General features: G+C 46.1%; 2 protein-coding genes across 8 annotated transcripts in view; both read left to right on the top strand.

Moving 5' to 3' along the window:
• Shal (potassium voltage-gated channel protein Shal) overlaps window positions 1–26,208 on the top strand; it is a 129,970-nt gene that overhangs the window by 90,780 nt on the left and 12,982 nt on the right. For 2 of the 7 annotated variants that reach the window (XM_025299256.1, XM_025299255.1), the window contains one exon: window positions 18,344–18,586. The exons of 1 other annotated variant lie outside the window; for it this stretch is intronic. In XM_025299256.1, coding sequence (XP_025155041.1) covers window positions 18,344–18,484 — 141 coding nt within the window. In that variant the 3' untranslated portion in view covers window positions 18,485–18,586. Of the gene's footprint in view, window positions 1–4,856; window positions 5,069–6,260; window positions 6,345–18,343; window positions 18,706–26,208 lie in introns of those variants that run through there. 4 more of the 7 variants (XM_025299254.1, XR_003112968.1, XM_025299258.1 and 1 more) reach the window with 4 other exon arrangements.
• On the top strand, window positions 21,332–24,575 carry LOC112588634 (genetic suppressor element 1-like; the record flags this gene model as incomplete). Its single annotated transcript, XM_025299260.1, has 2 exons — window positions 21,332–21,589; window positions 23,613–24,575. Coding segments are annotated over 2 exons (327 nt in total), but the record flags the coding sequence as incomplete, so codon positions are not given.

The following is a 26,208-nucleotide window of genomic DNA, read 5'->3' as shown; positions in this document are numbered from 1 at the left end:
CTGAATTTCCAACCGATCATCGACACCAATGGATGAGGTTAGTCCTGAATAAATTCCGAAGAGATCTGTCTTGGCAAAATTAAAAAAAAATTTTTTTCTCGAATTACTAGCCCCAAAAGAGGAAAACTTATCGTTAAGCGCGAGAAACCTGTGAAATACACATTATTCGATACTTATTTCTATCTAATAGCATATTCAGCGGATTGAAACTATGAAACCAATCAACAGACATCTCGAGATTCATCGATCTTGAAGCAGAAACCCATTAACCCAAAAGTCATATGCCCAAAATACAAAACATCAAATATAGACCCGTTAAGCACAAAACCGAGGGATTTTGAGTCTTAAGCCCATCAACCTAGGAATCTATCAATCCGAAAACTTTTTAGCTGAGCTGACGAGCTTTGAGATTCTGAGTTTAGTATCCATAGACTCGAACTCATTGAGGTCGAACCCAAGACACTGTACTTTAAACGATAAACTTTTAAGACAAACCCTAAACTCATGAACCCTGAACCGATAATTTTTTCAAAATTTCGGCTAGACAGATCTCTTTGGAATTTATTCAGAATCAATCTCATCCATTGGTGCCGATGATCGTTGGTTGGAAATTCAGGTCTCTAGAGGATTTTGGATCAAAAAATGTCATCTGGCCCCATTATGTGTCGCGAACGATTTCGCGAAACGCACGATTTTCAATTCGATTCTCGATGCAACGAGCGCGTATCGCGAATTTCGCGATCGAACGCAGACGGATTTCCCGAGCCTCCGAAAATTCGCGCCGGCGCGCGCTGCACGACGCCGACATGGCGTTTCGATAATTAACGCGTGCACAGGTGTCAGAGATCTCGTGCTTCCCTCGCACTTTCGTCCGCACCTTCGCCCGCGGTCTTTATTATTTAGTGGAGTTGCTCGTGTCTTGTCGCGCCTACAGGCTCCGTTTATACTCCCACACGAGGATCGACCGTCCATTCGCACGAGCGTCACTCGCACACTCGTGACACGTGTTTCGCGCGACGTTCTGCATAAACGGTCGCACGTCACCGTACATGGGCGTACATATTACCGTATCGTGGCCGTATCATAGCCGTGATCACGGCACTCCTTGCCGAAATCTTACTCCGTCGCTCGGTGTGAGCAAGATTAATTGCGTATTTACTCGTTATCGTCATCAAGCCCCGTCGAGGTGATTTTTATTCATTAAAGCCGCGTCGATTACAGCCGACCGGTTGATTAATCGAGATGAGAAACCGAGCGCTCGCCGCTTCGTTAATAACTTTGGTGGATTCTTCCGTACGTCCGTACGTCGGTCGCTCGGTCGGCCAGTCGGCTCTCTCGCATTGATTAATTGGCGTCCAACAGGTACGACGACGACGGCCGATCGGCTGTAAACGTCGCGGGGGCGAACGCTGTCGCGCCGCATATTTCGCTTGCTCGCAGCGTACTCTCTCTCGATCGATCGTTGCGGAAAAAAAGAGTCGGATGCGAATTTTCAGCCCGCTCGATCATCATTGAACGAAGCGACCGCCGCGGAAACGGTAACGCCGGGACTCGCGACAACACGGGGACGCTCCACGCTGTTTTTGCTTTTTGCCCCACTCCTCTCTCTCTCTCTCTTTTTTATTTTTTTTTTTTTTGACACGACCGAGGGCGCTGGAGCATTTGAATAACACACGCGTGACAGCTGGATTCGTGTCGCTTCTTTTTTTTACAGTCATGTTTTGAAGCAGATTTCGCTGCACAGCGCGATGATTTAGTCGCGACCGTGTAAACTCCGTGATTTGCGCGCGGAACCGGAATATTCACGCTCGCTCGTTGCGTCGCGACACGGCTCGCATGTGGCGCGCAGACGCCTTTGAGACCGCTCAATTACGGGGGAAAGAACAATCAGAACGTACAATCTCCTGAAACATCGCAAACGAGCGCGAAGCGCGCTTCGAGAGCACTGCCGCTGTAGCGCGCCGTGATTTTCCTCTCCATCTTTTTCGAAAGCGATCGACTCACCGGGAAACCGACTCGAGCATCTCGCTTGGATCCGGGCGCACGGCATAATTCACGTGTACATATATCTCTAACATAGTGTATTTGTATATTCTGTATATTACGAACACATGTCGACATGTTGTGAAACGTCCCGTAGAAAGTGTTACCTCCTCCTGTGTAAGGTAAGAATCAATAATGTACAGATCGTCTCTCTTTAATCCCCGACTTCGTTCTGTCTGATCGAACGAACGTTTTCTTGTACTCTCTCGTCAGTGGCAGCCTACAGTATATATAAACGTATATACAGGGTGAGGAAAAAGTCCGGCACCGGTCAAATATCTCGAAAACCAAGCGTTTTAAAAAAAATGTTTCCAACAAAAGTTGTATGATTTCAAGGGAGACATGAAACAACTATATCATTTTGTTTACAAATGGCACCACTTTCGAAATATTCACTGATCATTACTTTTCTTAAACAGAAACCTCAATTTTTTATTACACCACCCTTTTCTATCAATTAATTTGAACAACTTTTGTCTGAAATATTTTTCTATTTGCCTAATATTTTTTGAGATATTCAAGGAAAACTTGACAACTTTTTCAATATTTAACTTGCGATATCTCGTTAACTATTTATCGAAAGAAAAAGTGGTATTAGACTTTTTTGCTCTATTTAATCTCAAGAATATGTTGTTACAATAGCGCCCTTAGTAACTTACTGACTTTTGAAAATTTCAAAATCATTGAATTAACAAAAGTCAGGGCGCTATTGCAACAATATATTCTTGAGACCAAATAAAGCAAGAAAGTCTAGTACCACTTTTTCTTTCGACGAATAGTTAGCGAGATATCGCAAGTTAAATATTGAAAAAGTTGTCAAGTTTCCCTTGAATATCTCAAAAAATATTAGGCAAATAAAAAAATGTTTCAGACAAAAATTGTTCAAATTAATTGGTAGAAAAAGGGGGTGTAATAAAAAATTGGGGTTTCTGTTTAAGAAAAGTAATGATCGGTGAATATTTCGAAAGTGGTGTCATTTGTAAACAAAATGATATAGTCGTTTTATGTCTCCCTTGAAATCATACAACTTTTGTTCGAAACATTTTTTTCTAAAACGCTTGGTTTTCGAGATATTTTACCGGTGCGGGACTTTTTCCTCACCCTATATATATACATATATATACATATATATATACATATATATGTACATATATATATATATATATGTATATGTATATATCTATGTATGTATGTATGTACATATAAATATTATATTGTTGATAATAACACGCACACACATTTATCTCCAGAGCACCTTGTATAAATGTATATATTGGTCTATGTGTACGTTGATTATATTATTGATCGATCTCTCTCTCTCTCTCTCTCTCTCTCTCTCTCTCTCTCTCTCTCTCTCTCTCTCTCTCTCTCTCTCTCTCTCAGATTTTTCACAGACAGTCCTCAAATATCGCAATGAGAGAGCAGTTGTGCGTCGCGGGAGCGACGCGACGTCGCGAGCGCGATGTCCCTTCACGGCTGTGGGATAGCCGTTGTGGGACGGCGGGCAATTCGGCGGGGGATGATTGCGCCGAAAATTGCGCCATTCCCGCGCGCGAGCGCTCATTAGTTTTCCTCTATCGGCGGAAAACGCGCGAATCGCTCGAGCGCGCGCGAGCTGCTCGCATGTGAATTCCGATTGTTTCGCTAGCTCGCGGGAGGGGTTAGGAGGGGACGGGAGGAAGGCGCGCGGGATGCGACGGCATCGACGTTTGCGAGTTAATTCGTTTTCGTGGATGATGCGCGCGCGCTCGCGCGGCATGTGCGTCACTTCGTCAATTTGCAGGCTTTCCCGAGGTTATTGGATCAGTCGAAACGCCATGAAGCTCATCGACACGGCCGGCGGTATGATATTCTTCGAAAATCGCTGAGATCTCGAAATTCGTTCGGTGACGTGCGCGTGTCAGACGTGGAAGATCGGCGCGTGGAAACGGGGAAATTGTCGTCTCCCTCCCTCCGACGCGAGGGGACTCGCGAACGTATCTCACACTTTGATTTAATATCGGTGAGCGGGGGCGAAAATTCGCGGAAGCGGAAGAGTTGCAGCAGACAGGGACGAGAGAGAAGGTATTCTACGAATGCATTCAGTATTCTTAATTCGCGACGATACAAGGTTGAGAAAACTTTCCTCCTGTGTGGCGCACATGCGAGCTCCTAATTAGGGAACGGTAATATCGATGTACGCGTACGGGGGAAGAAAATTATATATTTCAGGTGACAACATTGCCGGAGTTAATTCGGATGAAAGTCTCCACAAAGCGATTGTGCGCTCAGGAAGCCGAGTCGCAGATAGAAATTTCGTCGTACAATTTCACCTGAAAAGAAATCATACCCCTTCGATATAAAAAGAAAGAAAAAAACAATTCGAGTACAGCTGCACTCGATATGCCCCGCGTGAAGTCGCGAGCGATATTTTGTAGATCAACTCAACATATCGATATTATTTCCAGTAGTCTCCCTTCATGGCTGAATAGGAAAAAAAGAAGGGAGAAAGTGGAATCGTGAGCGAAAGGCTCACGGTGCAGCGAGTAGCGATTAGGGAGCGTAATTTCGTAGAAAGGAACGATGATAGATCTCTATACTGAAGCTTTGTTTTCACAGCCATCTACTCAACCACCCGTTCGATACACGCATACATAGGTGCACGTACGTGCAGACACACACACACACACACACACACATACCAACAATACGTGTATAGATCAATAGATCGCGGTGGTAGACGAAACTCTTTAGGGGGAGGCCAGTAGAAAGCATTAGCGTAGGCGTGCCTAGCGTGCAACAATGTAGTGTGTGCTTGTGGTTGTGGATTTCAGCAGGCGTACAGTCAATACATCCCGGCTACAAGAGCCCAAGTGTCCGGGGCCCAGGGTGGGCAGACGGGGGTCGCCATGGATGGCACTTACCTCGTCGAGGCCTCGTTCTGAAAAGACCCCTCGTGCACTGCAAATTGACTCTAAAAACAATACCGAATCAGACCAAGAGCCAAGAGACAGAGAAAGAAAAAGAGGGAGAGAGAGAGATAGAGAGGGAGAGAGAGAGAGGGAGAGAGAGAGAGAGAGAGAGAGAGAGAGAGAGAGAGAGAGAGAGAGAGAGAGAGGGAAACAGAGTAAAGCAAAGATCGAGTGAAACTGAATCGAGAACGCGACACCACGCGGTGTGTCGCGGTGTCGCGCGAGAAATTAGAATTAGAAGCCGCGAGAGAGACGCGTTAGAGAGGACACGTCGGTGGAAGGAAGGACAAATAAATGAATAAGTAAATAAATCAACGTGAACGAACACACACGTGACGCGTTAGAGAGATCCGAAAGCTTTGCGAACATACGAGGGCCAAGACACGCTCGTCTGTCGACGTAAAGCGAACGTAATCTAGAGTAATCGAAGTGAAGGTAAAGATATATATATATACACATACATGCGTGTGCTTGTATATAAGTATATACGTGTCCGGCAGAGGGAACGAAAGAGAGAGGAGAAAACAATGGCCAATGTGTGTGAATAAGAGAGAAGGAGGGGGAGAGAGAGAGAGAGAGAGAGAGAGAGAGAGAGAGTATATATCTATATATATATAGAGTGAAAAAAATATATAACATGTATATATGTATCGACTCGTCGACCGTTCGCGCCCTAAGAAACCACCAAAAAAAAAAATAGATAAATAAAAGTAACCCACAAACAACACAAGCAAAGACACACACAGTTGCGCGAAATCCACAAAGTCAATCAATCAAATTCTTCTATTTCATCATTTCCGTGCCACCTCCGACCCCCGGCGACGACGTCAACGATGACCATGATGCTGCCATGATTGGACCTACCTTCACTACCCACCACCACCACCACCATCACCACCTCCACCGACGACCCGACGATACTTCGGCGCCGCCGCCGCCACCGCCGTCGTCGCCGTGTCGCCGTGTCGCCGTTATCGTCATCCCTTCGTCATCGCACCCCTTCGTCGGAACCCCGCGACGGGCGACAACAACGAAAACGACTCGAACGACGAGTGCAAAAACAAACGACAACAACAAAAAACGAAAACGAAAAATCACACACGTCTGCACTCGCGGCGTGCGCACGAATTGACGCAATCGTCGCGCCTTGACACCGGCCCTGCTCGTCCGTCCGTCCGTCCGTCCGTTCGCCCGTCCGCCCGTCCGCCTGTGATCGACCGATCGCGATCGGATCGATCGCGAACGCTCGATCGAAAAATCACGTAGAGCCTGTCCTATCAACTAACTTCGAACGAGAGCAAGGACAGAGTGGTGCTCATATACGGCGACCGTATACAGGTGCGGAAAAAGGTAAAGAAACTGTGTTGTGCTCGAGAGACTGAACATTGCGAGAACGATGATGATTATGCTCATTATGATGATGATGATTATGATGATGATGATGATGATGATGATGATGATGATGATGATGCTGATGCTGATGCTGATGCTGATGCTGATGTTGATGATGATGATGCTGATGATTATGATTATGATAATGCCGATGATTATGACGATGATTATGATGATGATTATGATGATGATTATGATGATTATTATGATGGTGATAATGGTGATGATGATGATGCTGATGCTGATGCTGCTGATGATGATTATGGGGATGATGAGATTACATATATATTATATATACACACACATATATATATATACGTACATGTGATATAGATTTGTGTGTGATGAGGCCTTTATATGAATGATGTTCGGTCGCCGCGCTTTTCAGCGTTCTCAGCCATAGAGCGAGAAACACAGCAGAATGTCCCCACAGCAAATCCCCGCAGACTTCCTTCCGGTGCTCGATAATGCCTTTAATAGCGACGGATTGGCTTGTTCGGTGTCCGCTTTCGCTCTCGAAAGAGATCCTTCTTTTCCGCCACGCTTATTATTAGGGATACTTTTGCATCCATCGGACGCTCGTCCCGACTGCGCATTTACTACACATATTGCCTACTATTCAGTTTGCTTCTTCTGGTTATGGATGTATGGCTGTGCCTGTTTCCGGGGAGAATGGTTGAAGATGCTTTCAGGGGTGTGCGAACGTTTTTGAGGATTGATGGTTCCTCGCGTCGATGCGAACGTCGTTTCGGCTCTTTTATCGCGCGTAACTGCGCGCGGGCTAAGTATAAAAATAAATGTAAAAGGGAAACGCAACACGCGGTAAAGTCGATCGTCAAATTCGCGTTTGAGGACATTTTTCACCATTTTCTTAGTTTCGACTTAAGCGAAATACATTGGGTAATGTCATCGTTAATTTAACGAAACTTAACGAAGGTGCGATTTAATTATTTCTCGCGGAGCAGAGCTTGCCCGGTCGTTCTTGGAAACGCGGCCTGCTTAATTAATTTTCGATTTGCCGTACGTTGGTGATATTCTCCTTCTATCGAACCACCTTTCATTAAACCCCTTCATTATACTCGAGAAGCTGGGAAACTTTTTTGAAGGATGAGGGCTTATCGGGGGAGAACTCGAGAAAGCTCTCACTTGTTTTACCCTCGCATTTATGGATAAAAATCGATTCCTTATTTGTGCAAGCTGTGTGTCACTCAATATTTGAATATACCACTTTCAGATATAATTAATATTGATAATGCTAATGTGCATATGTACACGCACACGTATACATACACACTTGTATATGTTTACCAGAAACAGAAGCAGTAGAACTCCGTAAATTTGCGTCGCGTAACGTTCTTATTCAAATACTCGCGCGTTTCTCTCTACAAATGTTATCGCAGGTTGAAATTTTTATCTCGCGCGTGTGAACGCCGCAGTTATTAATTTAAACAAGTGAAATATCGAAGAGACATCGCGCCGTTAGCTTCCGACGGGACGGATATTTCCGTCGAAAATATTCGCCGTGATATCCGCGGCGTTTCGCTGTCCTCCCCGCCTTCTGTATCGCCGTGAAGCCCGTCAAATTTCGGTAATCCGATCTCGCCGGTGAATGCGAAAATTGACGACCGAGATCAGCGTTATGATACGCCGGCTTTGTGCTCTTCCTTTTTTACGGCACGACGCTTTATCCTCGTGCAATCTCCGCAGCATCGTAGCAACTACCTCAATCTGCAGCATCCATCCGCCCTCGACACGTATAACTCCTTTTGTTTAAACTTCGGGCATGAAACACACGAGAAAGACGTCCGAGGGATCGCGCGAGAGGAAAAATTGCGCAATTTCTTTTGAAATCGCTCGCGGAATAGCAATTTTCTGCAGCCTGGTCTGCCGCTCCGCAATTCGTGACATTTGTCTGCTCGGCTCGCGGGCTCTCTCGTCTACATTTTTATTTACGAAAAAGAAAAAAATTTAACGCTTAGCATCGCGGGCGACGTGATAATCGTGCGCGATATCCACCTCTCGTTCTTTCAGCCTTCAATTCTTTTGCGGAACGTAACTCTCCGTGGTCGCGGAAATACGTCGATTTTCTGAAAATAGGGCGCAGCTTCCGTCGTTCTGTCGTTTCCGAAGTGAAAGAAATTAAAGCCCTCTCACGGACCGACTCGTCATTATGTCCTAATGATAAACGCCGCGACGAGCTTGTAATTACTTTTGTCGAATTTAGATTTCCGCCAAATGAGATTCTGTCTCGCGATATCTTTTCTCAACGAGCAGCTCCTCATTATCGCCTTAATTCCGCGCAATTCAGAATTCCGTGCTTCTGTATCGATTCTGAAAAGATCGCTCGTTGTATTTTCTTATTTATTCTCTTAATTACCAGGATACACACGCGGACAAAACAGCGGCGGCGGGATAATATTGGTTCTATATTCGAGGTATCGATATCTGCCTCCGCCGACACGTGGATAAATACGAACACCACGATCGGCCGCGATCTCGCTCTTCCCATGGCTCGCCCGTATCTTTTTTCTCTCTTCCTCTTTTTGGCTAAATAATAAAAAAACACGACGATCGCGAAAGATTCTTGTGGGGAGCGGGAGATTAGGCACAAAGAACTTGGAAAAAAGAAACGGCCGCGGAATAGGCCATAAGATTCTCTCGCTTTTCTTTATTTTCTCTCCTTCCCTCCTACTGCGCTTTCTCTTCCTCTTCTCCGCAATCTTTTTCTTTCCGCAGTTTCGCGACAGATCTTTAAAGGCGTCGACAATTGAAACACTGTTTCTCTTCGCATCTCTTTCGAGATTTTACGGTCTGAAAAGTACCCTCGCCGTCGAAACGAACGCTCGTTTCTCTCGCTTCTTCTTTCCCTCTCTCTTTCTTCCTCCCTCTCTCTCTCTCTCTCTCTCTCTCTCTCTCTCTCTCTCTCTCTCTCTCTCTCTTTCCTTTACGATACGTTTTACACGCGCGAGACGAAAATATTGTTTCAAGCGTTTGGCGAACGAGCGACACGCTGTTATCGCAGTATTTGCATTCCCGCTAAATCGACCCGTCTGTCATATTCGTATTCTCTCTCTCTCTCTCTCTCTCTCTCTCTCTCTCTCTCTCTCTCTCTCTCTCTCTCTCTCTCTCTTCCTCTCTCTCCCTCTCAGCCGCTAGGAGTTTATTATTTTACCGATAAATTCGCTTTGAGAATAAATTCGACCCCGTCGGATACAGTTTCATAAATAGGGGCGCATTATCACGTACGCGCGTGTAATTCCGCGTGTATACGACTAATTATGCGAAAAAAATTGCGTTCGGCGAGACCGGAGGAGAGTAACTCCGTAATTCTGTTTGTCTGTCGCGCATAAAACGACGCAATTTCAGAGAAGGCTGCTTTCAATCCTCGCGTATTCTACCGCTCGCCGCTCGCAATCTGTCGCATTAAAATTGCATTTGAATTCGTCACGTAACGAACGGAACTGCACAACAGGCGGCGTCGCCGCGCCTCGCTCGCTCGCTCGCTCGCTCGCCCGCTTTGCGGCACAGCTGACGTTTAATTCGGAATAATTAGAGGTTACGCAAGCGACTATCAAAGACCGCGCACCTCGCCGCTCACGTCACCGAGCATGGCGTGTGTGCATGTGGTGGTTTTTTTCAAACACGCATTCCGCGAAAGAAACGAGCGGCTATTGTCGCGAGTTTTCGCAAGTTCGATCGCGGCTGCGCCCGTAATTCTTTTCACCGTGCTCCATTGTTGTGTAACGCGATTTGCCCCGCTTCGCGTGTACGCGCAATCAAACAACTAAATAAATAAATAAGTAAATAAATAATTAAATAAATAAGCCGGTAGGGCACGAACTATTGAGTCGAAGTAATATCTTGTGACTGGTGTACACGGCCAAGCGGAATGAAAATGAAACTAATCGTTTCGTACGAGGTGTAATTAGACGTTTCGAAACTCACTGTCAAAGGCTGCGCGAAAGCTGCGCATTTATGCTGCGGCGGAATTTATCAACGTGGAGGTGCGCGCGCGGCGCGTTAAGCGAATCCTCGTAAATGTCTAATAAATTTCGGATAAAGCTACCGTCTTAGAGCACGCCGCGTCGATACGGTGAATAAATTTAAACCGGCAAAACCGTTTTTACTTGCATGCACGCGCCGTTCGAGTCGTAAGTGACTTACAGACGAAATTTGGAAATTTTTAGATTCCGGATGCGTTTAACCAGCCGATCGACTTTATTCGACCGTCAATCCGCCTTTTTCCTCTTTTCGATGAAGCGGTAACAATGAAATCAAGCGGGGATTTTCACTCGTTGCTGTCTTCTTTTTTACGACCGAGGGATAAGATTTTTGTGGCTGAAGAGACACCGCTGAGTAAACTAGATTTTCCTTTAATGTGTACCGCTTGATGTTATACTTAATTAACTGAGAATTAAATGGTGCGTAGATTTTTGTTTCCGATTCTTTGAGACACTGAGAGACTTTTGCGGCTGAGAATCTTCGCCAAATAAATCGAGTTTTCGCCCAACGTACCAACCGTCTGGTAATGAACTGAGAATCGAAAAAGTCTAAAAACTCCGCAATGTGTTTCATATATTTTTAAAATCAGTACGCCGGGTGTCAGGATGCGTAGTTGCTGCTCGTCCTGTTGCGTTTCTTTTTTTTCGCGGTGCTGCACTCGCGCGTGAAATCAAGAGGAGCATGTTCAGCAATTTTTAGTATCCATATTTGATCTCTTCTCGTACGAAGCGCTCATGCGTTTTATCGCGGTTTAATACAGAGATAATTTCGGTCGACGTCGCACCGTTCTCTCAAAGATTCATAAAAGCGGTTTTTTATCCGAGTTCTTCGCTATTTTGTCACATTAAAAATTCGACGGTTTATTACAAGTTATTATTACAAGAATGTGTCTCGCATATTTACGAACGTTTACCGCGTCGCGAGCGAAATAAAAGATGCAAATGGCGTTTTCGTGTAAATCTCATTTTTATTTAAATTCCGATAATTTTGTTTTCCTCTTAAAGCGAATAACGATTTACCACTTTTAATCCACTCTTTCGGTTGAACGTGCAGGGCTTTGCTGCAAAAGTTTGTTATCGTTCGTAATCGCGGAAATCATACAACGAATCAGATTCTTCATACCGCAGCTCCCTACCAAACGTGAAATAACAAAAGACGAAGAATGAATCAAACAGCAATTATGATTAATTAATTTCGACAAAACCCATCTCAAACAGAAAGTAAATCACAATGCGATGTCAGATCGCGTAATCTTCCATGTTTCACCAGCTAACATCAAATAAACGATTGTTACGCGAGAGACATTAAACAATGGCGTTATCAATGGCTCACGCGAAAGTACAGATCTCCCGATCACGTTATAAAAGAAAAAAAAATGAAACATAAATCAGAACACAAATATATCTAACGTTGGACAGGCCAAGCGCACGTTGTCCGAAGTGAGGAAAAAAAATTCGCACCGCCTCCGTCCCGCTCGACCACCCAAAAAAATTTCAGAACAAACAGAATTATCTAAATTTTAGAGGATTTTATTCTTATATATGGCCTCAAGAGGATCGCTCTAAAATTAAAAGGAAAATATTATAAATACATTCTCTTAAAGTTAGAGGAATTATACGTATAATGAAAATCTTATTGATTTTAATATAAATTTCCTTTTATATACAGATTATTTTATCTATATATGTTATATGCTTTTAAGAGGATTATTATTTATTCTTACTGGTTCTTATATCGGTTAATTTGAAAAGATTATTATAATGTATAGCGAAAAGTAATATGTATATAGATGTACTTTTGGCTTCAGTCCTACAATAAGTAGGCACGAATGAAATAAGATCATCATAACAAATAAATTTCCAATCAGTTTTGTTATGGACTTCATAGCTACAAAGATGTTCATCATAATCATTTGTATGAAACATGGTTGAAAGAAAGAATATTCAACTTCTTGCAATAGATTATAAACTGTATTTGACCAAATATGGATAAATTATCTTTGTTATATATTACAGCAACACCTTTTTTAACAAGCGTTCCAAATATTCTGACCCATGAGCATATGGTTATTTTTCGTTCACGTCTAGAGGTAGAGCATGACTGAACAAAAGAAGCCGACATTCAAATCAACATATTCCTCTTCATATAAGAGGAAAATTGATTGATATAAGAGGAAATTCTCTTGAAATAAGAGGAAAACAGTTGGAATCAATGTTAGATGAATGCTTCACTTTAATCACTTCGCTTTATGGAAAGAGGAATTCTTTTTCTATAGGAGGCCTTGCTTAGAAAATGAGACTATGGGAAAAATCACTTTACAAATAAAATAACTTTTCTCTGGGTGATACCGCTTGCGAGCATCAAGCAACCCTTACCGCTTGTCAGCTCCCTCCCGCTTTTCCAACACGTCGCGGAAATTCCAGCGCTCTCTCTTCCGCTAAAATTGCCGCTTCAGCCTCAGACGTACAACGGTACATACTCGAATGTACGGCCGCCAGTGTACGAGCGCTCCATTCGATACACGCGCTTGACCTCGCGACACATCACGATTTAGTAGTGCACTCACGCGTGCGTGCATGCAAGGCGCGACTGCACTGCGGCGCAGCGCGGCGCGGTGCCTCGCAACGGCGAAATTATCCTGGAGGAATTATCGGACGCTTTTCCGTCGCGCAGTCGGAGGTATTAAGGACCGGCGCGCGCGCCTTAAATTTGTCGCGAATTTACTGCATTGCAGTTCGTGCGATTGCAGTCGTCCGGCAGGAAGGCGGGCGGGCGAGCTAAACGGCGCAAAATTTTTGCGGCTTGATAGCTCGAACACGTTCCTCAGTTTTTTCTCTTCTCTCTCTCTCTCCCTCCCTCCCTCTCTCTCCCCCCCCTCTCTCTCTCTCTCTCTTTCTATCTGTCTATCTATTTATTCGTCTATCTCTATTTCCCTCTTTTGTTTTACTTCCCCAGCTAACGTCGCGGACTAGATCTCGAAATGTCCCGCAGTAATTAAGAGTACACGTTAATATATTATCGTAGCGCGATATCTATTCTCCATGTCACTGTATACAGGGTGTAGGTCTCTGATGCAGGCAGAACTCGTTAACCCTTTAACGCCTGACTTTTTTATAAGTGTTTTAAGAATAAAATGAGCCTTTTTCAACTGAGACTATAAGTGGTGATAACCAAAAAAGAGATCAAAATTTTATATCTACGAAAAACTACTTTTCCAAGCAGAAACTACTCCCAGAAGTGAAAAATACGCCTGATCGGTTAAATTTTTTGTTTTTAGTTTTAATAATTTTATATCATATCTGATGGTTGGAAAAATTCCTCGAAACATAAAACTCATATTCAGAACTTGATCTTTATTTACCCGGAATGGAATATAACAAATGAGTACATGAAGTTTTCGCTTTTCGTTTGTTGGTTTCGTTAGTTTGGGTTTTTTTATCGCTCGTCTTTTGTTTATTGGTAAATATGACTTGGATTCTAAAAGCATATACGAAATGAGCAACCTATACAGAGAAAAATGAATGGTAATCTATACGACATAACTCCGATAGTCAGCTTGACATTTTTGAGCTGAAACTTTATTATATTTGTGAGTGAAGTTTATCATTCAAAGCGTCAAGCTTACTATTTCAGAAGAATATCTTATAGGTCACCATTTAGATAGTCAATCGTCCCTTCATTTTCCGCTGCAAAAAACTGCAAGTCACCAGGTTTCACGGAAATAGCTTGATTTCTTGATTTCCGTGTTTCCACAATATTGGATTGGCCATTTTGAATTTCTGTATTCTTTTAATTTCACATTTTGCATCTGAGAAAGCTTCCAAATGTATAAAATTATAACAGATACCAATCTATTCATTTATAGTGCACTTCTAGATGTCAGTAACAATGCTAACTATGCCTACTTGGAATTTGACAAAACATGTTATCATTAAAACTGAGCTAAGAACAGACTAAACCGAATCTACATACAATCTATATACCATTTTTTAGAAGAAGAGTTCACCTTTACAGTGCAGGTGAAAACGCAAAGAAAACGCAAATATCTCCTCTTTTGACTAAGTTATAGATTCTTAAATGCGTTTCTGGTAACTATAGTTACCAGTAGACGTTAAAGGGTTAATTAGCGTCAACGATTAAATGCTAGAGCGACGGATTGAATACTTCAATGGCGGCCGCTCGGCGGATTAATATATAAGCTACGGCGTTTACATTAAATTTTAACGCAGCTCAGACGTCTAGACTGGCCGAGCTGGCGACCCGCGATTCGCGAATTCGACGGTAAACGTCGAGCTTGAACGATCTTGTTTGTACCTGCTGAGCGAAAGAGAATCCGAGAATGTAGGACAACGTGCGGGCGTGTGAAATGTGTACGAGGCGATTTGGCTAATCCTCTCGAGGCGAAAAACGATGTCTCGTGCCGGTGTTGCAGCTAAACACTCGCGGCAACTTCATTTCCTCGCCTCGCAAAACGCGTATGACTAACTTGACGGTATTAACATCGCGAGGTCTCTCGCGTGTCTAAGGGACGCCTAAAAATATCCGTTGTACATCCGGAATTTTCCACGTGGCACACGCCGCCGTGGTATTTTTAAACGTTTCCAGTCCGTGAATAAGAAAGTACGCGAAATCGACACGCGCGGATCGGAATAAGAGTTATGACGCGGATATAACGTCGTCCGAGACGTTTCAGGCGTTCCTATTCGGGTTTGCCTCGCTACTATTAACAACGAAGTGACAAATGGATCATAGTGAAAACGTGAAAGCGGCGATGTAGAAGCAGATGTCGCGTATTCGCGTCGCGTATTCGAATTCGAATTCGAGTCGTCACGTCGATCCCTCAGCCGTTCATTGAGTTCGCAACCATGCGAGAGGAAGGAAGGAAGGAAGCTACGAGAAAGCTCATCAGCCGCGCATGAAACTCGTCAGCCATTTCTCTGGGAAATTTCTCAGCTCCGCTGCCTTCGAAACTCGCACGCACGCACGCACATCCGAATTCTTGCAAGAGCCTCGCGTTTCGCGTGGGCGAATTTGTTCTTGCGCACACACGCACGCGAGAAATGAAACGGGAACAAATTACGTAACGTAATTAATCCTTTCGGTACGACAGGTAGAGAGCCTGGAAAGGACATTCGCTAATTTCGTGCGAGCTTTCTTCTTTCTTGCTGAGAAGAAAAGGATGCGTTCCGAAAAAATAACGGATTTTTTAATCGTACTTGCCGAGCGTGATAATCGCGAGGACATTTATGTGTTTATGTGTAATAAAGTAATTACATACATATAAATGATACGTATAAAATTGGCGCAAAAAATGACGGATCATTATGAGATACGCATCGCTCTATCAAGGCGAAGAAAGGCGAGGGTTGGGCGGCTGTCGCGACTCGTACCGTAAAGATTAATTGCGCTTTGTGTCTCGCCGTGCAATCGACCGTGCAATCTCGGCTCATTCGCGTTAACAATCGAGAGATCGATTGACGATTGCGCGGCGGTGGCGTTGCGCATAATTAATAGCGCAATTAAACGTCCGCGATATGATCGATCCGCGGTCGCGCTTCAGTCGCGCAAGTCGAGCCGCGGAAAGTGGAAGAGCTGTCGCGCGTTAAGCGCGACGTGATCGCTGCGCGATAAGGCTCTGCGATTAACCGTTCGGGGGAGGGATCATGCTGCCAGGACGAGCCGTAAAAGTCGACTTAGAGACGACGTAAAGTATGACGACCGCCATGCTGTAAGCGCTGTTATGCTGTGCGAGCTCACGACTGTTCGATTTATACGATCTGTGCTTGCAAGACTTCTCTCTGTGACGCACCTCGCATGTCGCGGCTGTCGAATTTTGACTGATTTACCATCCGCGATATCCATCCGTCGCAGCCGCAAGCTGCGAACGCAGGGCCGATCCTGCGTGCACCTCTCGGAGGCGCCTCCCGAGGACCGGCGAGAATTCTCCGGCTGGTTATCTTCGCGAAGCGACTGCGAAGAATCTACACGCTGCGGTTGTGTTCCGCTTGATTGATTACAGATCACGAATTTGGCTTTACACGATTCGACGTACGTCAGCTAGATGGAGGAAATCGTGGGTGTGATGATTTATATTTCAGGGGAAAGTTTTATTAATTAAGTATAATTACGTGGAGATCACACGATTTTGCATCTCGAGCAGAAATTCATCGCATGTCTTATCTCCATTCACGAATTCACGTTCACGAGTCCTTTCATATATATTTTGATTTCAAATCGCCGTCGCACGTTTCCTGTTACACTGAAATCTTCGTCGGGGAATGGAATTGTCGAATGATTGGGACTGGTGCGGTATGAGAAAGTGAACGATTTCGATTCTCACACACTTGCGAGATTTCCGTCGATGCGTCCTGCGGCGTTGCGCCTTCGCTCTTTCGCCGAGAAATGCAAAACTACTTTCCGAAAGTTTCCGAGGCGAGAGCACGTGTCGATCTTCGCCATCTCCGTCGAACGCGAATGCTGAGATCTACGTTGTGTTTTCCGTCGAGCAAAACGCGGCGGTCTCGCTCGTGCAGGAGCAAACCGCGTACATTTGCGTTAATTTGCGTAATGCGAGAGCGCATACACCGAGCCGAGCGCGCTCTATTTTGACACCGACGAAAGCGTCTTGGTTCGGCCCTGCACTGTTTACCTCCTTTCCACCTGCGCGTATTCTCTGCGTCTCTATTGGAATGTATTGTTCTTGTTATTACTGTCATGGTTGTTACATTGCTGTTGTCATTGTTGTTACTCTCCTTTGTTGTGTTGTTGTTTGCTTCGCACCTCGATTGTTCCCTCTCGATTGTTTCCGTTTCTCGTTGTGTCTCTCTGTTGTTTGTCTCCGTTTGTCGCATGCGTCTCTTTCTCTCTGTGCACGCGTAACCATACTTTCTCTTCGTCTCTCGCCTCGCCTCCTGCACCCCCCGCCCCTGCCCCACATCGTCTCTCGATCTCTCTTCGCTCTTCGGCGGTGGAAGTCGCCCCCGAGATTTTCGTCCCGACTGCCTCGTTCTCGGAAGATTTGCACGCGTCGCTGCGAGGGATCGCTCGGAAGGTCGCAGTCAATCCGATTGCATCGCGATCCGCGGATCGCCAGAGACCCTTTTGACTCGCGAAATCGAAATGCGAGGTTCTACATCGATCGATATCTCTCGGCCGTGGAATCGACGATCGCTTTTCTCTCCCGAGGAGAGCGAAGAGTGAAGAGACCGGTGTGGGAGAGAGGGGAGGGGGAGCGGAGGTTAAATGTAGTGTAATTGCTTAGTTTGGATCTAGAAGTTAGAGAACGATTGAGAGAGAGAGAGAGAGAGAGAGAGAGAGAGAAAGAGAGAGAGAGAGAGAGAGAGAGAGAGAGAGAGAGAGAGAGAGAAAGAGAGAGAGAGAGAGAGAGAGAGAGAGAGAGAGAGAGAGAGAGAGAGAGAGAGAGAGAGAGAGAGAGAGAGAGAGAGAGAGAACGAGAGAATGAAAGAGCAAGAGAGAGAGAGAGAGAGAACGAGAGAATGAAAGAGCAAGAGAGAGAGAGAGAGAGAGAGAGAGAACGAGAGAATGAAAGAGCAAGAGAGAGAGAGAGAGAGAGGGAGAGAGAGAGGTGGAAAGAAAGGGGGGGAGAGAGAGAGAGGGGGAGAGAGAGAGAGAGAGAGAGAGAGAGAGAGAGAGAGAGAGAGAGAGAGAGAGAGAGAGAGAGAGAGAGAAAGGAAATGAAAGAAAATCTGGGAGAACGAGAGAGAGAGAGAGAGAGAGAGAGAGAGAGAGGGGAGGAAAGTGAGAGAGAACGAGAGAATGAAAGAGGAAGAGAGAAAGAGAGAGCGAGAGAGAGAGAGAGAGAGAGAGGGAGAGAAAGAGGGTGAGAGAGCGGAAGTGAGTGAAAGAGTTAAATGGCGGTGAGGAGTAGCGAGACGAGGTGGGCGGGCGATAGAGGGTGAAAAATTCAAACATGTCCGAAATGCCACTTGTTCCAGGACCTAAAGAAGCGCGGTTCCCACACCTGCGACATGCAGGTCCTACAGCCACTTCCGGTCCCCACCAACACCGCCAACACCGCGCCCGCCATGACTACTTCCGGTGGGCAGCCACCGCTCCCGGTATCGGAGACCGCTTGAACCGTTTACGACGATCACGAGAAAACCGATCACGATCGTCCGTGTGCGCGATGCGCCGCCACGCATTACCACACCACCATTCACCTATAAAAAAAAAAAAATGAAAAGAAAAGAAAAAGAAAAGCGAAAAAAAAACGATACTCACCGCCGTCCTCCTCCACAACCTGCCTGCTCGCTGAACCCGATGAACGAACCACGGCCGACCACGGTCGAAGCAACGGTGAGCCATCAATCACGATCTTTAAGGGGCAGCCACAGCGCGAACCACCGGAAGTAGTTGTGGAACTTGTAATTACGGCCCGTGTTCGCGAGATTTTCGCTTGTTCCGTACGTTTCGTACGTAAACGAGGTCATCATGGACGCGACGTATATGCCGGTCATTTGTCCGTCTTTCTGCGCGAACCTGCGCTCGTTAGAAACGTGTTGCATTCGAGTTAAACTCAGAAAGACCTTTCATGAGTCATGAGCGTTAAAGAAAAGTGAAGAAAGAATAATCTGAGAGAAAGTTTCGGTTTATCTTGTATGTAACTTTGTTGCTCCCCGGGAGGAGACCAGCGTCGCCTCCGCTGCGCTGTACGTCTGCGGATCTTTGGGAACAATCAACTCGTTTCAAACGTGTCCTCGGGCTGTGCGACGCTTGTCTCGCCGTGCGACTTCGTTAAATTACGCGCATCACGCGATTGCGAATATATAGCCGATTTCGCACGCTGCTAATTCCGCTCATGCGGAGTATCGCATTTACTTCCGGCGATTCGCACTACCGCCCTCGAGCGTCGAGCGATCTTCCCGCGTGTTTCGAGGAGCGAAACGATAATACGATGATTGAGATACCGTCGAGCGAAGCGGCTTCGATTCTCCGCGATCAGGACCGGAGCAGATTTATTCGTTCGAGGAGTAAGCGGGCAATTTTTTGTCGTCAATCGAATTATTTTTTTCTCTTAAAATTTCTTTAAACACGCACATTTGTGGAAACATTTTATAATCCTACAAGGACGAAGCAGTCCGACGTACACGCGAGATTCTCGAGCTCTTCGCTCATCCGCGAGACCTTTCCCTTTTATTCTCTCCATCGCAGCGAGGCGAAATGATGATGCCGAAGAGCAAACCAATCGAATCGTTCGGAGGTGGATCGGTGATCGGGACAAGTCGGCAGGAAAGGTGATTAATGATCGGCCAGCGGGCGTAAGATAATTTTCCGAGATTACGTCCGCTTCATTTGCCACCTGGAAATATGGCGCGCAGCCGAGGGCAGGCCATTCGCGGCCGCGGGGTCGCCGGATGAACACCGAGTGCAGGCAATTTTTCCGGATTTGCGTCGGCTTTCCCCCGCCGGCGGCCTAGTTTCATCCAGACGCTCGTGCGAATCGAACTACGACAAAGCAATCTCCTTTCGGTGACCCGCCGGCGGGATTTCCGGCGACGCGCGCGTTTTGTAAGTGAATCGAGTGATTTCGAGAGAAAGGCCGCGCGCGCGCAATTTATACATTTGCGTTTCTTCTTTTTTTTTTTTTTTTTTTCACGGAAATTGCTCCAGGCGATAGTTAACGGAACAATAGGGGGTCTTTTGCACGAGTCTGATACCACACGGTACTGTTTCGTCGCGAGAATATCTCGGAAGTGAATTTTTATTTTGTTGTTCAGATCGCTGATTTCGGTCTACTTGAGAAACGTGTCTGTGAGCAAATTAACGCGCGAACAGGATGAGACTGAGACCGATACACTCGTCTCTCGGTCTCTCAATCATCGTAGCAGCTCGCCGCGCGCGGCTCTCTCGAGGCGAGCCAATCGCTCGTAACGTAATAACGATCGTCATCGTGCGAAACGTTAAACACGACGATATGCTTCCCCACGTCTCGAGCTCCGACACTGCGATCGCCACGCACACGCGCGATCGCGCGGCTATGAACATCCTTTTCGGGTTTTTAATTTCAGTAAGAAAAGCAAGCCGTTCGCATCGATGCCACGCGAGATGGGGGATCGTCGTCAGGTTCAACGGCGTCATATATCCGCCGATCTCTCGAGCTCGGATCGATTCGCCGGCCAAGAGGACGGAATAGCGATCGTTCGTTACTCGACAGGGATCTCTACGGCGGGATCGACGAGGGAGATGTCCCTCGCGGGACCTACGCTCGCCTGCGGCGATACAACGGGATCGATCGTTATCCTCGAGAAGCGCGAGGATCGACGAGTGCTTCATCCTCTGTGATCGCAATTCCGTCAGGATTTGCGCCGATTCGCGGATTTCCCTTCGACAGAAAGTCCGTCGTGTGTGTTCGCACATCCCCCGTTGTTGTTGCGGTACTCTGCACGCTCGGTCGCACGCTGGATCGATCTTTGTTGGAAGAGGAAAGAGAGGGGAGAGAAAAGCAGAGAGAGAGAGAGAGAGAGAGAAAGAGAGAGAGAGAGAGAGACAGAGAGAGGCAAAGAGAGGGAAAAAGAGAATGGGAGTGAGTGAGTGAGTGAGTGTGTATGCATGCGTGCGTGTGCGCGCGTGTGTGTGTGTGTGCGTGTGAGAGAGAGAGAGAGAGAGAGAGAGAGAGAGAGAGAGAGAGAGAGAGAGAGAGAGAGAGAGAGAGAGTCGAATCTTTCCTGCGAAAAGTCGTCGTCAGTGGCTTCGATTAATCGGCGCGCCGCGCCGCGCCGGCCAGCACCGATTAATCGAGTTAATCGGTGAAATCGCGCCGGCGACGAGGCGAGTTTGCGGGAGATGGTCGACCCAGGTGTGGCTGAGTGATTGCAATTAGGATCGCGGGATTATACGGGATTTGTCCTGCGCACGGGGCCGAGTCCTCGAGGGTTTTTTCGCGCGGCGTTACTACTCGCGTCAGGCCGTCCCTTGAATAATGTTCTCCTTCGGCGCGGGGTCCTGCTCTCCTCCGCGGAGCGGAGAGCGGAGACGTTCCGTTCCGTTTCGTCGCGATTGTTCGGACGCATTGTCCTGCAGGATTCCACTGCGGGATCACGCGCGTACGCGGGATCAGCAGTTTGTCCGTCGCGCTTGAACGGACGCGAGCGCGTCCGGCGTTACGCGAGAGAGCGCTTCGCGCTTCTTCGCGCGTCTTCCTCGCGCGTACGCGGGACGTGGATATCGCTTGCGGATCCGGATGAATAATCACCGTTATAAATCGCCGGCGCGCGCCGCTCGTGCGCCGAATGCTATTTTCATACCGCACGACGTGCTTAAGCTCGCCGCTTTTCAGATCGCTTTTCAGCCGCGTTTCGCGCGCGGTCAGCGCGGCGAAACGCGGCTCCGGGAGAGAGAGAGAGAGTCCATTTCTCCTTCTCTTTGTTTCGTAAGAGTTACGTCATCGAGAAAGTCTCTCCGTCGGGGAATGAGAAAAACTTGCCCGCGACCGGGGTGCTACTATAGGGTGTTCTTGATCGAACGCTCCTGGAAAGCGAAATTCTCGAGTGCCTATCCAGTCTCGACGAATTATACGACGAAAAGAAAAAAAGAAGAGAGCAAAAGAAATCTATGGTTTTTAATACGTATTATGTATAATATATATATATATATGTAGCTGCGTACAATATATATATATATATATATTGTACGCAGCTACATGAAACTGTATATGTACATATATAAATGTGCTAATCGTTAAGCGATCATGTCGATCTGATAATTTTCAGCATGCTTTGTTGTGAACTGCTTTCCAGTGGAACCCGAGCGCTCTCTCGACTGAAATTACGTATGCGTGATCGAATGTTTATTGCGCACGTTATGCATCTGTATCTCGCTGTTTACCACTTGTGGGCGACGTTTATTAGCATCACTATTTTTAGACCTCGCTAATGTAATGGGGGCAAGTGGGGGATAGAAGATCTTTTTGTGAAATGTACCTCTGTCACATGTGACGGACTGTCCGATTTTTTCTTTTCCACGGAGAATTGACGCATCCGATACGTCTGAGCGTCCACTTGCGTGAGAGCATTTTCGATAGTTGTTGCTTATTTGACACATCGATGTATGTAGGATCGTCGTCGTAACGAGAAGTAGTACCGACAAGGCAGTACGAAGTCCGGAGAAAGAGAGACGGAACATATCAAATGCAAACACAAAGCGCGCCGGAGGCATTAATGATAAAGTTGTGCGCGAGAATCGCGCACTTAGATTCGAGGAGAGGACTGCGTTCCAACAATTAGCGCGATAAGAAGGCTGATAAGAGGAGGACAAGACTCGGAGCGACGGCAAGTCGCACGGGGCTCTTCGTATCTCACCGCGATTCGCAAGTTTGCGTGATCCATTCTCTCCTTTATTAGCGATCTCACATTGTCCGATTACGCCGCTCGAGGACGCGATAATTTCGACAAATGCGTTATGCGATGTAACATCTCTCGATTTTATCTCACGGGACTCTTATTGATCCGCAGCTGTTTCGTTCTCGCATCTGTCGATTCTTTGCTTCTCCGCGTGTGGTCGAGACACATATCTAAAACTCTCGAGTAAGTCCATTGTTTGAGGTATCGACGCTGTCACACACGTACACACGACAGCATGTATATACCTCATCTGAAATATTTAGAAACAATTCGACAATAGACGGATCGAAGTAACACCAGACGACAGTTCGTTGCTTGACGTTCTCGGGACGTTGTTCGCGGTGCTTCATCGCTCGGGGATCGATATCGAGCGCGAGCATTATTCGCGCGAGGCGGCTTGGCGCGACGCGAATCACGCGAGCGATTGTGTAAAAAGAGAAAACTCAGCAGAAAAATAAAAAAAAGAAATGGAGGTAGGGACCTACGTACCTTTGTACTCTAACTTAAGATGATGCCCTCGTTCTTTCAAAGCCTCGCGGCCGACGTCACGCAGCCGGTCGCGAGGACTCTTAGGCGGTAATTAATTAAATCGAAATATCGTTCGATCGTTTATTACGACGTTATCGTTATCGTTGCTCGCTCGTAGCGATCGATCGTCCGCGCGCCGTCTTTGGCTCTTCGCGGCGGGGATTCTCTTTGAGCTCCACGACAATTTCGTTGGCAGCATGAAGTGTCTCTCTTTTGTTCATTACATTCCGCATCTCCTCCGAGGCGATCGCGACTGCAAAGAGCATCCTGTAATACTTTGTGTATATCGGGAGATCACTGATACACCGGAAAGAAAGAGAACGAGAGAGAGAGAGAGAGAGAGAGAGAGAGAGAGAGAGAGAGAGAGAGAGAGAGGGAGAAGGAGAGAGACCTGAGAGAGATCTGAAATGTTATTAACAACTTTGCGAAAGGCTTCGAGAATCAACTGTATATAATTTAATGGATATATTTCCACCGGAAATTTTCGTATAGTTTTCTGTTCTCTCTCTCTCTCTCTCTCTCTCTCTTGACCCAACATTAATACACAAGTGAATAAAAAAGTACACTAGATGCGCTCGCGACGTCTGTCGATTGATCTTCGCTGCATCAGATACTCTCTTTCTTCCTCCGCGAACGATTTCCAAGAAGTTTCTCAAGGCACTTTGGGGAGAAGCGCGTCGTCGATTGTTCGTCGAATCCAATCATTGGTGAAGCAAACTTGCTTGTTCGAGGCATTGAAAGGTATCATGTTAAATAGACTAATTACGATCGGGTTGCCCGAGATTACACGATGCTGTTACGTACCGCGGACGATCGACCGGTGCGATCGGATGCGCCGGAGCGAGAAGGTAAGAAAGGGAATGAAAAGAGAGGTCGGCTGTCGGACTCGCGACGGAACTTGTCTAACGATGACACAACGTACAATGTAAATATTCGCGAAGTTGGGGAAAGGGTAGGGGTAGGGTTAGGGAAGGTGGGAAAATGCATACAGCCTGCTGTGTCTGTAATAAAAAAAGAAAAACAAAGAAGAAAAACCTTTGTAATTAACGGCGTGACTCGCGGCGTTGAGCAGAAGATTAAAGCGCGCGCGCGCGAAGAGAGTATATAAATATGTATAGAAAAATTATATTATATTACAAATGCAAACACAAGAGAAGAGCGAGAAATATATTATATATATATACACATTACGAGAGAGAATATGTACACACGACACGCGAATTAAATACGCGTACACGATACATGCACGTGAAGAGTGTACTCGCAGCAATACATATGTATTTACACACACACACACACACACACACACACACACACACACACACACACTATACACACACACACACACATCTGTCTGCAGCACCCTCGCGTCGCGCAATAAAATAAATTCTAAATCGTTCTGAACTAGAATGCGTGCCTGAGTGCGTGAGAAGCCGTACGGGAAGTTGAAAGAAAAGAAACAAAAGGAAAAGAAAAGAATTAATGTATATGTATACAGGGTGTCCGGTAATTAGCTGCCAAGCCGAAGTGTGAAGGTAGATTGGGTTAAGACAAACATAAAAGTCCCATACCGTTTTGCGAGATCCGCAATAATTATCGAGTTATTAATTACAGAAATCTGACGAATGAGCGCGCGTTGAGATGGATGATTGGAGAGGCGTCGCGTCGCAGCCTCTCGGTTGGCGGCATGCGGCGAAACGTAGGTGCGGTGAGATAAAACAACGGCTAAACGGATAAATAAATAGCGGCGCGTTGTCATTCCCCTCGCCGCGCACCGGCAATAGTTTCTGGATCGACTCGGCCACACTTTTATCGAAATGGCTGCACGCTTCTCCAATCATCTATCTGTCGGCGCGCTCTCACTCCTCAAATTTCTGTCATTAATAACTCGATAATTATTATGAATCTCGCAAAATGGAACTTTTATATTTGTCTTAATCCGCTTTATGTTTCCACGTGCTCTGGAACATTAATTATGAGACACCCTGTATATATATACAAATAAAAAAGGGGGGGAAATTGATGGATATAACGCGTCCGGTCTCTCCGGTAGTTTCAGGGGCTTCGGTTATATTTAAGCCGGTGTTGAAAACACGACGGTTTAATTAAGGAACGGAGACGCAAGCTACACAGACGGGGGGGGAGGGAAAGGATACGAAGACGTGTACATGTATATATAGCGAGGATCGCCGCATGGATTTTTAGGATTAGACTTCAATAATTAATTTCATCTGTCAAGAGCGATCGCGCGCGTGCTCGCGCGACCCTCTCCATCCTCCTCTCGTCTGTACTTTTATCGATAATTTATTCGGGGGACGACATGTGCTTTTCCTGCGCGCGTGTGCCAAACACTTGCGAATAAAAACGGAATTTACTTTCTCGAGCTTCGAAACGCTGAACAGCCGTCCTTCGATAAGCGTCAATCGCGATACAGACACATATATACACAACACGCATACGCGCCTCCGGAATTCAATGAAACAAATTCTAGTACACATATGCGTGTAAAAGAAAGGTACTTTTTCCCAGACGTTTTTCACGTTTATATTCGATGAATTGTATTAATCGCGTTGCTGCTCTGTATTTGTTCGATGGGAAGCGCGGGTGGAAATCGGGCAGTCGCACGGAGTCGCGCCCTAAACGCAATTGCGATTCTTCACTGGTGTGTTACGTACTTACGAATTGTTTCTAGACTAATCACGTACGTAATCTTACTTTTCGAGATTCTCACGGGATACGCCGTTATATACCGTCGTAATTTTGATAGCAACAAACATCCGTTCGATGTTTCCGGGACGTATCTTCCGCGTAAATCGAGGTCGGGCAGAGCATCGTCGAGTTGCTCGGATTAATTCAGTTATCAAGCTGACGTAGTTTCAGGTATGACATCAGAGAGAGCGAGAGAGAGAGAGAGAGAGAGAGGGAGGGAGCGA

This window comes from Harpegnathos saltator, unplaced genomic scaffold, assembly GCF_003227715.2.
Source record: "Harpegnathos saltator strain DR-91 unplaced genomic scaffold, Hsal_v8.6 scaffold255, whole genome shotgun sequence".
NCBI classification, from domain to species: domain Eukaryota; kingdom Metazoa; phylum Arthropoda; class Insecta; order Hymenoptera; family Formicidae; genus Harpegnathos; species Harpegnathos saltator.
The sequence above is the reverse complement of the archived record's forward strand: the minus strand, read 5'-3'. Positions and strand labels throughout refer to the sequence as shown.